Here is a 13,840-nt window from a genome sequence, read left to right as displayed (position 1 = left end):
GGAGCTGCCTCTGCTGCCCGTACCTCCGCAGGGAGTACGGTGGCCGGAGCCCCAGAAAGGGGAGCTGCCGGCCACGAAGAAGGGGGATGAGGTCTGGAGACCACTTTCCCCAGCAGCAGTTTCGCTGCAGGAGTTCTTGTGGCCGGAGCCCCACAGGAGGGAGCTGCCGGCTATGAAGAAGGGGGAGGTCGGGGGACCACCTGCCCCCGCAGCTTTTTCGCTGCAGGACGGGACCAGCATGCTGTCAGCCGTGCCACTACCGGCAGGGGAGCTGACAGCATGTCCAGCCATGGGCCCACTAAAGCCTCCCTTCCCAGCCCGAGACTTTGGCCGGGACTGCTGGGTATTTAAGGGGGGAGGTGGCCGTTGAGGCCATGTGTGCTGCGCACAAGGGGGGGTATATGTGGCAAAGTGCCCCGCCCCTGTGTGCATTTGCGTGTCCAGTGTTTTTGTGTTTCAAACCTTTTATTTTCTGTCTGTTTATTAAATGCTGAGCGCGATCACGCGCTCAGCCTAACCAAAATCCAAGTCTCTGTGTTTGTATTCCTTCCTGCTTCTGGTCTGACGCCACCCACTCTGGCCGTCTTTGTGACACTCCCATATGATATTTATTCCATGTAGTTATTCCATGAAAAAGTATTCTGCTTATATAACAAGTGCAATTTATTGTGCAAATAGAATGGTCTAACCTAAATTAATCAACTGAATTTGGAACACTGCAATTTGCATTCTGTCAGTGGATTTGAATTGTTGCAAGATGGATACCAAAAATAATTCTGTAGAACTCTCATGACTTGATATTTTAATAAAGAGATTGTTTTTGTTTTTTTTGGGGGGGGTGTTAATAGTAAGACACTTGTCATGGACTAGAATAAAAACCCTGCTGCAGTGCCTGTTATAACATATTCTAAAGCCAATCGCGTGTGTTGAAGATTCAGCTGCTACACAGAGATAGCAAATTAATTAGGAGCTACAGCCACAACTTGTGGTGACTGAGGCTCATAAAAAAAAGACCCAAAACGCTGTGGATTCTAGCTTAGCTGAATGTCTGGGCTGAATGAAACGCAAACACTTTGATAAGAAGAAGGAAGAAAAATCACACTGATGAACTTAGCCCCAGAAAAGCCTTTAATGCTAAGATTGCCCGTCTGCCCAGTGGCTACAGTAAGTCTCCCATTTGACTCACTCCAGTGCATAGGCACCTGCAATAAGCGCTTTGAACATCGAGCAAGGAGCTTATATGCCTTGTGACTCGGCTGTAGGCTTACTGAATTGATCTGTGAAGAGTCTGAGTTAAATAAATGATTCTGCGATACTAAGCTTTCTCATTTCTGGGTGGTGCACATCAACCCTGTTACTCAAAGAACCATGGCGACCCTGTTACTTTGAATTAGTTGTCATCAAATGGAATTACATTCTTCTGGGTCTTAGATTGGCCTCAAGCCTTTTTTTTAAAGAGTTATAACCCAGGCTTCTTCTTACTTCTTATCTGTGTGAGCAAACATATTGCTGCCCCACCTTTCATTGTAATGAAACTCTTTCAGTTCTTTGCTTTAATTCTGGGTATATTTCTAGTACAATATTCCAGATTATAATTATACTGTTCTGTAGACTACAAGCTTGGATTGCAGCTCGGTTTTTGGAGTAGACCTGCAAAACTGAACATTTTCCTATATGTTAAAAGTGTATGATTTGTAATGGTCATTTTTTCACAGCATTTGTAAACAATAAAATTGGCAAATGTCTTTTCCACTTTCTATCTTGCACTTTACACTGCAGGAACACATCCAACACAGGTGAGGCTTCTGGGAGTTTGAGTCCTTAAGCATAGAGAAGAAGCATTGAGCATTGCTGCAGAAGGGACCCTAATCTGGATACGCTGAGACGTTACGAGCGCTCAAATAAGAGGCATTTCCAAAACCATTGTCTAAGTAAATATACTTTGACCAAAATATTACACAACACTAACAGCACTATACTACTGGTATATGACTGGTTTCACAGACCCTGATTACCCCTAATCTACTCAAAGCTAACTTAGGTAAACTAGTCCAAGGTTAGCACTAATCAGGGTCTGTGAAACTCTTTTTAAAGGACAGAACTCTATATTTGGTAAGAATTTATTTGGGGATTTTATTTGACATTATGATTATGGCTGCTAATATTTCTGTTTAAAAGGGTCTGCCAATTCTATATAGTGCTAAAGTATACACTTAAACTAAAATTCACAAAGTAATTCCATATTCATCTATTTTTTGTAGCGCTAAGGCAGAATGTCCACGTTGTATTGAATTAAATAGTGAGTAAGACTGCACAGTGACAGATGCTGGACAGTATGTGGCCTGACATCCAATTGACAGGCTCTCCTTGATGTGCAATTCTAGGACAATGTTTGCTTTTCTTATAATTAGATGCCTTGTCAAAAAGGCAACCGTGGGCTGTCCTGAATACCCCAGAGCCAAGTGACTTTCAGCCCACACGCGCTGTGTCAGATAACATCCTCTTCCATGGCAGGTGTGAAGCACCTGAACACTTGACATTCTTACAGAACTGAAGTATCAGACCCTGAATCTCATTTTTTAGGTTTTTGCTGTAACTATAAAGAGAGAGCCCAGGTTTTTCAATGTGCCATTACACACTACTGGGCAAGCCAATATGTTAACATCTCACAGATACTGAGGCACTGAGTTCAAGGGGCCGTATTCACAGTATGTTTACACACTTTGAAAATGTGGCAGAGGGGTCCAAGATAATCTTGTCAGAAATAGGCTTTATTTTAGTGCTTTTAAGTGTAACCACAGCTGTATTTCTCACAGTATGATAAGGCCCTACTCTATTTCCACTTTCTGTAATGATAAGGCTTGACATATTTCATTCAGAATGTGGAAAATCAATGCTATAATCTGACGCTCTGTAATTACGCATCATTCATATTTTACTCTAGGTGATATTGTAACGACCCGGGTGTCTGCTTTACTACAATGGGACATCATTGTGTGTTCGCAGAGTTCGAAAATCTTCTTTGGCCCAGAGCCAAGTTAGTTACTACTGCTGGTGTTCAGTCATGCAAGAAGCGAGAGAATTTCCACCAACCATGAGCTCAGCTTGCAGAACGGACGGACCCCATTGCAAGGAGTAAAGGGATCTGCATATTGAAAAATGAGGGATTGGTGAGGCAGATCATGCATGCATGCATGGGATTGGTGGGTGATGTGCTGGGGGCGCGGATTGGACGAGGGCATATAGGGGAGTGAGGGCATTGGCGCGGAGGCGATTAGGGATTAGAGAGCTAGTGGATAATCAGTGTGATTTAACTGCAGTTCAGATGGTGTGGCACATGGCCGACAGTGTGCTTCTCTTTTATTTCTACAGTCTGTATAACACTGCGTTACTCAGCTGTTCCTGTACTACTGAAAGCAGCACGCTTTACTTGCTGAGTATGGAATCCCTGCCTGCAATAAACCATTGAATTCGAGAACCTGCAGTACCTGTGCGAGCCTGCTTCATTTCCCTCCCGTCGCTACAATATTTTTTACTTTATAAATTCATAACTTGCTGCTGTTGCCACATGCTGTCTTTTTATTGTTTTCCTTTTACATGAAACCATGTTTCAGTTGTATTTCACTGTAGGCTTTTGCTGACTTTGCCATGCTTCCCTATGCTTGACCACAGATATGAGCTGCATACAACTTGTGGTGACTGGGGCTTTACTAAACCTGGACCCACAATATAGAATTGCCCTAAATTCTGCCACTAGAATTCTGACTGGCACCAAGCAGATTAACACATGACTCCTGTTATTTGTGTGACACTTCAGTTACCAGCCAAGTCCTGCATTGCTCCTTTTGACCTGTAAAGCACTTCAGAATATTGGCCTTATTATATTTGTGATGTGGTCACCCCTTACATCCCCAAGCACCAGCGGTGATCTTCAGAGGAGGCTATTGTGTCAACTGTTACACCATCTCTGGAACTGTCCGCCATGGAGTTCTGTACCAGGGATACCCCTACTCTGTCAAATCTTAATTAATTCAAGCTGGATAATTGAATTTCTATAATTTTAAGTGCCTTGTAATGTCCTTCCATGATTAAGTGGTTTATAAATTGAATTTGTAGTTTTACCCATACTGGAGTAAATGTTTAAAAGGAGTTCACATACTGTAGTGTCAGAGCCAGTCATGATTAAGAACACAGATTCTTAACACAGTCCAGTAGCAGATGAATCCAATTACAAATGGCTTTTTCTTTTTTGGTGATATCTTTTTGGTTTCCTGGTCAAACCGAAGTAACTGCTCGTACATTGCAAACTTTATGAAATTAATTTTGGTCTATTTGATCCATCTCTTTTTTCCGTCTGGAAAGATCAGAGACTTTAATTGTCTTTTGAGAGGAATTGATGGGAAAGTCCTTCAGGGCATTTACTTTACAGTAGTAAAATGTCAGAGGGCCACTTGAGAATCAAATTGCTTTTATGAGCACCACTGCTGCCTGCCTGGTTAATTTTTGTTCTCCCCCTTCTACAAAGACAGTGTCTTCTCATAATTAGTTGATGAGTGTGTGTCATTCATCAGCTAACAGATTCAACTGGGGAGTTTATACAGAATGTAGAACCATATGCCTGTAATACTGCCCTAGTTCCCTACTATCAAGGAGAAGCAACTCAAAACACGGTGCACCCTGCTGACCCCCTGCTCTGTGAGGTGCATGTGTGCATCTTTCATGACTTTCATGTTTCCTGGCAGATACAAATGAGACAGTGACCCGGGCTGATTTAAACACGAGTCCCCCTGGGAAGTGCGATTACTTTCAGAGGAATTTTGGACACCAGATTCCACCAGAACCAGACTGTATGCACCAGCAGAGACTCATGCATACGATCAGGCAACAATTAGGTTTCAGTTGAGGGAACTGATTTTGTTCAGCCTAAATGTAATTGTCAATTCCTTTTAGGATTTTAAAGACTTCAAAGTCCGCCAGTACTTTAATCACAGCTCAGAAGCCAGGACTAGAGGACAGAGTTGGAAATTGGGTGGAGACAGGTTTAGGATGAAGGTTAAAGACTCTTCTTTACACTGAAAGTGGTGAGGATGTGGAATTGGTGACCTAGCGATGCTAGCCATGTTGTTGATGCCGAATCACTGGGATCCATTAAGACCCGGCAAGGTTTAAGATCAGCCAGCCACTTGGAACCAGATAAGCGATAAAGAGACATTTTTTCTGACTCAAAGTTAAAGAATCCTACCTGAGCCTTGCTCTTCTTTGTAGTCCGTTCTTTGTGGGACCAGGTAGGCTCCTATTACCTGTAACACAGGAAATGACTAGGAAGTGAATGTGGAAATCAAACAATCAAGACAATAACAGACTTGTGAGAGAATGTTGTTATGCTAACGAGAGGTAATACAATGTATTTTTAAAGCTTTGGCTATTACACCTGCAGTATAAGACAGTGCTGGTTTTATGTTCTATTCACCCAATACATCTTTGTAAACTATGACAACATAAACAAAAATATATGCGTCAGGGAAAAGTACTCTCATTCTTAAACTGTAACTGCACTGCACATAAAAATAATTTAGTAGGGCTGTCAGAAGCAGTCTTTGCTTGCTGCTTCGTATAGCTCTCAGCAAATTAAAATGAAGCCAGCTTTAAACTTTGCCAAATGTAGTTATCGTGGTTTGCAGCCTGGCAGCTTCAGAAGTTGTTAAGAAGTATAAACATAAGTAGTTTATTGGGGAATCAATGCCCTGCAGTGCTTTTGAATCACTGATCACAAAGACTGTACCATGAGGATGCACTGCCCTGATTGTAATCCAGCATTGGCTGTAGTTATGTGATGTCAGTGCTGGCTGTGTGATAAAGTGCACAGAACACCTTGCAGTGCTTAGAAGAACCTCATTACTTTAGGTTTGCTGTGTCCCATGTTGTCCATATTCACAACATATTCCCAAAAGTTTTGATATATTTTTATTCCCACACCATAGGTCAATAAACGAGGGAGTTTTTTTCTCTAAACATCGTAGTGTATCCAGTTCATTAAACGATGCTGTCTCTCTGATTGAAATGAGTGGTGTATGGTGGGAACTATGGTGAGAAGAAATAATTTTTGTCTCATGGTGAACGTTTCCAAATAGATGCTGAGAACAGTTTTGCAATGTTAATTTATTAACTAAAATTTATTATTATCATTATTATTATTATTATTATTATTATTATTATTATTATTATTATTAATAATTACAATTTCAACATGTTTAAAAATACAACGCTGCGATACGGACAACATGGGACACAGCAAAAGTAACGTAATGCGCTTCTTGTAAACTTTGCAGGGTCTTCTGTAACATTTTAAGGGGTAAATAAGTGTGGTAGCCAGGGGACCAACTTACCTGATCAGATATGGGTGTGGTCATTTAAACAGGAGAGGAGTGTTCATGACACGTCACAAAGAAAACCCATTCATGACATAAACCATACTGAGTTTCTACAATGCTTTATAGATCACCTGCTTTAAACGTCCTGAATCTTGATCAGCCTTCGAACATCCCTGAAGCACCTATTGGAAGTCCCTTCAGCTGCAAGGTCCATTTAACTTGGTGATGTCTATCTCAGTCGTTGGACGATAGCCTCTTCAGCAACCTTTGCCCTCTTTTCAATGAAAATCACACCAGTCTAAATACAGGTTACCCATCAATACAAAACAAATATAGCTGGATTGTTTTTAAGGATGGTATATTACTAATAAAACAGTATATAATACAGTTACATGACTGTATTATTGTTGAGTACAAGGTTATGGTGAGGTTGTACGATGCACGGGTGAGACCACACTTAGAATGCTGTGTTTAATTCTTCTTCCAGTGTTTACAGATTGAGAACCAAGCCAGTAGGAGGCACTGCAACGCAAGGCTTGCAAAGATACACTGCAATCCAATACAAGTCTGCTTTCTGTGTCTACTTACTATGCACAATCTAAAGGGGTGTCGCGGATCTACTTGAATACAGACCTCACATTAAGGTACATAGACCTGAATTTATCCTTTGGCGAATACTAAGCCAGCCTTTTTATAACTGGCCTTTCTGTGTCAGTGACTAGGCCTTACTTCACCACTAATACAGGGACGACTGATAAAACCGGATCTGAAGACAGGAGAAAAGTGTCTTATCTGAAATGTGATCCCAACTTGATGAGCCAATAAACTGTGTGTGCCGAGAAGCTTGATATCTGAGCACTTGATGGTGGTTCTGTATATAAAGCTGCTCTCTGAAAGTCTGTTGTGCTGTAAGATAGTATCCATATAGGGTAGGTACTGTACCGGTACATTAGACATGCCATACTAACACATTTAAAGCCCCTTATAGTTCTATGATGTTTGCAGTCATTATTTGTGGTTCTAATTGAAATGACACAAGTCTGTGTGAAGGTGCTTCCGCTCCGTTCTTGTTGTCTGCCACAGATATATCTGATATATATATATATATATATATATACAGTACTGTGCAAAAGTTTTAGGCAGGTGTGAAAAAATGCTGTAAAGTAAGAATGCTTTCAAAAATAGACATGTTAATAGTTTATATTTATCAATTAACAGAATGCAAAGTGAGTGAACAGAAGAAAAATCTACATCAAATCAATATTTGGTGTGACCACCCTTTGCCTTCAAAACAGCATCAATTCTTCTAGGTACACTTGCACACAGTTTTTGAAGGAACTCGGCAAGTAGGTTGGCCCAAACATCTTGGAGAACTAACCACAGTTCTTCTGTGGATTTAGGCAGCCTCAGTTGCTTCTCTCTCTTCATTTAATGCCAGACAGACTCGATGATGTTGAGATCAGGGCTCTGTGGGGGCCATACCATCACTTCCAGGACCCCTTGTTCTTCTTTACGCTGAAGATAGTTCTTAATGACTTTCGCTGTATGTTTGGGGTCGTTGTCATGCTGCAGAATAAATTTGGGGCCAATCAGATGCCTCCCTGATGGTATTGCATGATGGATAAGTATCTGCCTGTACTTCTCAGCATTGAGGAGACCATTAATTCTGACCAAATCCCCAACTCCATTTGCAGAAATGCAGCCCCAAACTTGCAAGGAACCTCCACCATGCTTCGCTGTTGTCTGCAGACACTCATTCGTGTACCGCTCTCCAGCCCTTCGGCGAACAAACTGCCTTCTGCTACAGCCAAATATTAAAAAATTTGGCTCATCCAAATTTCGTCCAGAGCACCTGCTGCCATTTTTCTGCACCCCAGTTCCTGTGTTTTCGTGCATAGTTGAGTCGCTTGGCCTTGTTTCCACGTCGGAGGTATGGCTTTTTGGCCGCAAGTCTTCCATGAAGGCCACTTCTGACCAGACTTCTCCGGACAGTAGATGGGTGTACCAGGGTCCCACTGTTTTCTGCCAATTCTGAGCTGATGGCACTGCTGGACATCTTCCGATTGTAAAGGGAACTAAGCATGATGTGTCTTTCATCTGCTGCAGTAAGTTTCCTTGGCCGACCACTGCGTCTACGGTTCTCAACGTTGCCCGTTTCTTTGTGCTTCTTCAAAAGAGCTTGGACAGCACATCTGGAAACCCCTGTCTGCCTTGAAATTTCTGCCTGGGAGAGACCTTGCTGATGCAGTATAACTACCTTGTGTCTTGTTGCTGTGCTCAGTCTTGCCATGGTGTATGACTTTTGACAGTAAACTGTCTTCAGCAACCTCACCTTGTTAGCTGAGTTTGGCTGTTCCTCACCCAGTTTTATTCCTCCTACACAGCTGTTTCTGTTTCAGTTAATGATTGTGTTTCAACCCACATATTGAATTGATGATCATTAGCACCTGTTTGGTATAATTGTTTAATCATACACCTGACTATATGCCTACAAAATCCCTGACTTTGTGCAAGTGTACCTAGAAGAATTGATGCTGTTTTGAAGGCAAAGGGTGGTCACACCAAATATGGATTTGATTTAGATTTTTCTTCTGTTCACTCACTTTGCATTTAGTTAATTGATCAATATAATCTATTAACATGTCTATTTTTGAAAGCATTCTTACTTTACAGCATTTTTTCACACCTGCCTAAAACTTTTGCACAGTACTGTATATATATATAATTTAATTTTTTTTCAAACTGTCAAATTACATGCAAGCAAATATATGTATATTCAACATTGGCCAGCATCATGAAACATTTGCATGTGTTAATATTTTGTATTACTTGTAATTATCTTTCAATACAATTTCGTATCACTAGCAAGCAGGTAGCAAGCAGGTGTGTCAGCCAGAGTGTCTTTATAGAAGTAAGAGCCAACACCATCTGTGATCGGCCACATTGGACCAAATTTCCTTTAGTTTTACTGAAGAAAAAAAATACTGCACTAGATAGTGCTGGTTCCTACCAACACAAAAACACAGTGGTTGATTGGTTTTGTCTATGGCAGCTAGAACACGAGCAGGTCCTGAACTCATAGTCAAAGCATCTTCACAAGAAGCTATCTAAAACTAAACCTAGTGTTTGTCTAATTGCAATAAGAACCGAGTGATTGCAGACATGACGGAAAGGCACAGGAACACCAGACTGTAATAGGAATGGTTGTTGAGGGAGAGCAGGAGATTCGTTTTAGCTAACATATGGGAACATCTGGGATCGTCCACACCAAGCCTTTTAATCAGGAGACTCGGAGCAGGGAATGACGTTCAGGACTTGCTCTTCATGTCCCTGTTGTTTTGCCTGGTCATCAGTGATTATTTACTGTTTGGTTGCTGCCCCTCAATCTGTTGCCACTGCACTTGGCAGAACATATTTGTACTCCCTCCCCCTAACATCAAATGTGTTTGAACTGGTTCTATTTATAACATAAACGTGCAGTATTTTGGACAGTAACAAGCCATAGTTCATTAATCATAAATTCAGTGTGAAAACTTATAAATTCAAGTAAACCATTTTGGCTAATGCCTTCTCCAGTGTTGATGTGTATGAGGATGCATTTGTGAAAATGCCCTAACTGTATGTACCAGGTTTTTTGGCACTTGCAGTAAATGTGCCTATTGGATCATTTATAAAACTCCTTGGCAGCAAACCAGAGGGCAGCCTGTTAATAAAAAAATGATGGAGTAAAACTAAAGCCAAATGGTATGAATGTTTTGGACATATCCAAAGATGGGTACAGTACTAGATGCGCGGCTGTATCTACGGGCACTAGGACCCCGTTGGTTTGCTCGCTCAACCCCTCTCTCTCTCTCTTTCTCTCTCTCTCAGTTAGATCAGTGCAGTATGTGTGTGTGTTGGAGAAGGGAAGGAAGTGATTAGTGTAGTAGAGTCCAGTTTTGTTGCTGTTGCAGGATATCCTTCAAGCTTTTCTCGCACAAATTCCTGGGATTTCTCTGCTTTTTTCCATTTTTTTTTTTTTTTTTACTCTACACTGCCGTTTTCAGGGGCGCTCTTTAGGAGTTGCATTTTGCACGGAATGTTCTTCAAGAACAGCAGCCAAGGACTTGAGAATTAATCCTATGGCTATATAACAGATCGTTGGGATTGTAATTGAAATATTCCAAGGAAGAAATAAAAACTGCTTCAGAGGTGGAAGTTTTGTTTACTGTACTCGTGCAGTGTTACCAAGCGAAGTGTTTGGTCCGCTTTTTTTATAGAAAGATTTGGGAGTACTGGAATTCTTATTTATTTTTGTGATATATTATGAACAAGTAAAAGCCTCTATTTAACTGCAACTCTAAACGAAAAGCCACTGTCTGGTTACATTTAATAAAGGACTTTGCAACCTAACATTTGCATTTTAGTTGTTACACAGACGAAGCGTATTTAGCAATGCAACACTGTAACAAGAAACATAGTTTGCGGAGTTTCCGATAAGTGCATTTCTATCCGTTGGATCTAATTTGACTCCAGAAGAACACTTTTACCGACAATCTGTTTGCCCCGTGATCTGCTTCTGTTCTTTAAAAAATATGCTGCAAAACTGAAGGAGCACGCAGCATGACTTGCAATAGCAACTCCATTGAATCTAAATCCACCGCCTATATAACATCTTGATGCTATACATTTTTGATTTACAAATATGATGAAATGGCAGCCCCGGAAGAAGGTCAGTTTTCTTTTTAAATGAATTTCATTCAGATTAACATATCGATTGCCTCTTGGAAGATGCAGCGGATTCCTCACAGATTGTGCATTATTGATTAATGTCTTTTACAGTGAAGTGACGTAGTCGATAGGTACTCAGCTTGCTTTTTTGGTTTATTGGTTTTAACAATACTTGTGCCTGTCAAGGTCTGATAACGGGTAATAAATTGGCAACCCTGTGTTCAAGACAGATGTACAGCAAATCGATGAGGGGAATCTGCTTTACAACAGTGTTTTAAGTTGCAAGTATATAGAATTAAATCATTTTGTAAGGGTTTATTTGAGATATTAATGCGGACAGATGTTTAACCTTTTCGATGTATAGGAATAGCTATACACCGGCGTTAGGTGTTCTTGTATTTCTCGGAGCTACAGCGTGTCAGAAGCAGAGTTTAGTATTTGGCTCATATAGAAAAGGTTATGATAAAGCCCTGATGTGAGCATGTGTTGGCAAGGTGTAGAACGGCGTTGCCTTCGGGGTAAATTAAACTGTAGAGATAAGATGTTTCATTGCCCGAGGCTTTTGACACCGAGATTGATACATCATACAACACCTGCCCTTACTCGGTTCACAAGATCATATGAAAAACAGTTTCAATTTCAGAAGGTGTATTCTAGGTTTTGCTCAGATATGCAATTCCCTTGATCTACTCTACTGAAGCTAAAGCACAGATAAAGGGATTGTGTACGAATTTAATTGCAAAGGCTGTAACACAGCACCCGATCCCGGAATGAACTTCCGTGTACAGTTTGTTTTATTGAGAACTCCGTGACTTTTTAATCAAATTTGTTTAGCGATGGAGATAATTTGTACCCTTTATTATATAGTATAATGTTATAATAATTTTGAAAATGTGAGGTGTCTTTTTTGTACTTGTACTAGTGTCCTATGGTGTCATTGTACCTGCACCATAGAGACGCGTCCTATTCAGTATTGCATCATGCTAATTTCTGTCTAAAGCCCTCATTGTGGATGCTGTAGCTTTTTGTTACAGTATATTTCATATCTATACAGTAAGCCTATTGCTTGTAGTGTTTGTGCATTTGCCATACTGAGCTTCGTATATGCATTCATAAATACGTTGTAACGATCATGTTCAGAACATATTTTAGGTAAGTATTCTCTATATTCCCCAATGCTTACCATTATCAAAAACTTTCGTTTTCTGTTTCTTTAAAACACCACTGGCCCTCATTTAAATGACGAACATATATTTCTAGACATACATAAATTAGACAGAAACAAAAATTGCAATTCTTCGGAGTCCCACCGGGGGGCGAACAGCTAAAGATAAAAATGAACATATGTTTTTTAATAGCTCTAAAACAAATAGCGGCACGCATGGAAGTTTTGGCTTGCGTGTGAGTCTGCAGCCCAGGGCTTTTTGTGCTCAGGTCCTGTAAGATGTAATATACTGTTTGGTGTTAAGCTGCGTTTTCTTTCCAATAGAATGACAAACATCAAACAAGCATGCGCGAAAGCTTAACAGCAGATACACAATCACTGTATTAGGGGAAACGCTTCACTGTAAATGAGGAGTATGGTCTAAAAACAATGTTTTGGCCAAAATGGATAAAATGTAAATCTACATGTTATATTAAATATGCACAAAAAAACACACACAAAACAACCCCCCCCCCCCCCCAAAAAAAAAACTATAGGAATTTTTATGTATTTTCTTTTTTTATTTGTATATAACGTCTGGACTTAGTTTGAGCTGTCAAAGTATCAACTGCCTATAACGGTATTATAGTTATAGTAGTATAAACAGTATTACAGTATGTCAATTCAAAAGCCATACAGATCCATGTTACAAAATGCTAACTTACAGAAAAGTGCACTGTTGCATATTTTATTTGTTGCAGTGCAGGGGTGGAAGTAAGAATAGCAACCCAGAGAAGGTTGTGTAAAAGATGATAGAAATAAGCTGGCTGTATATACTATTCAGACTACAACATGTGGGATCAACAAGTGCTGTAAAGGGATTGTCATTCAGTCCAGTCACAATGCAGGATAAGTGTAGATTGCCCATCATTCGACCAATCCCACAAGCCCCTGGGATTAGTGTCTTGTGTGAATGGGAAATCTGTATGGAATGTATATATATATTGCAGAATCTGATATTTTCAATAATTTATGCTAAGTAATGTTTATACCAAGTTTCATGACAAGTTGATACGCGGTTTTCCCAAGATGTAAGTGTGACGTACGTAAGAACATTTATTATTATTATTATTATTATTATTTATTTCTTAGCAGACGTCCTTATCCAGGGCGACTTACAATTGGTACAAGATTTCACATTATACAGATATCACATTATTTTTACATACAATTACCCATTTATACAGTTGGGTTTTTACTGGAGCAATCTAGGTAAAGTACCTTGCTCAAGGGTACAACAGCAGTGTTCCCCACTGGGGATTGAACCCACAACCCTCCGGTCAAGAGTCCAGAGCCCTAACCACTACTCCACACTGCTGTACAAACTAGAGGAGGCTATTTGGCCCATCTAAGCTTGTTCGGTTCCTAGTAGCTGATTGGTCACATTTGTCATGTTGGGTCTTAAAGGATACAAATGATTCTGCCTCAACAACATGACTAGGTAACCCTTTCCATCCCCTCACTCTTAAGTGTTACCTTCCCTCTGTCCTAAGTCTCGACGTCATTGCCAACGGTGTCCTCTTCCTGGTTTCTGTACTGCACTTGGTTAGGGTTA

General features: G+C 40.5%; 1 protein-coding gene across 3 annotated transcripts in view; it reads left to right on the top strand.

Annotated features, from left to right (window-relative positions):
- LOC117428232 (tetratricopeptide repeat protein 28) overlaps positions 1 to 13,840 on the top strand; it is a 445,426-nt gene that overhangs the window by 170,612 nt on the left and 260,974 nt on the right. Inside the window, exon 1 of one of the 3 annotated variants that reach the window (XM_058994786.1) lies at positions 10,266 to 11,082. The exons of the other annotated variants lie outside the window; for them this stretch is intronic. Coding sequence (XP_058850769.1) covers positions 11,056 to 11,082 — 27 coding nt within the window. The 5' untranslated portion in view covers positions 10,266 to 11,055. Of the gene's footprint in view, positions 1 to 10,265; positions 11,083 to 13,840 lie in introns of those variants that run through there. 3 annotated transcript variants of the gene reach the window in all.

This window comes from Acipenser ruthenus, chromosome 21 (assembly GCF_902713425.1).
Source record: "Acipenser ruthenus chromosome 21, fAciRut3.2 maternal haplotype, whole genome shotgun sequence".
NCBI classification, from domain to species: Eukaryota; Metazoa; Chordata; class Actinopteri; order Acipenseriformes; family Acipenseridae; genus Acipenser; species Acipenser ruthenus.
Note: the sequence above shows the minus strand (reverse complement) of the source record. Positions and strands in the feature narration are given on the sequence as shown.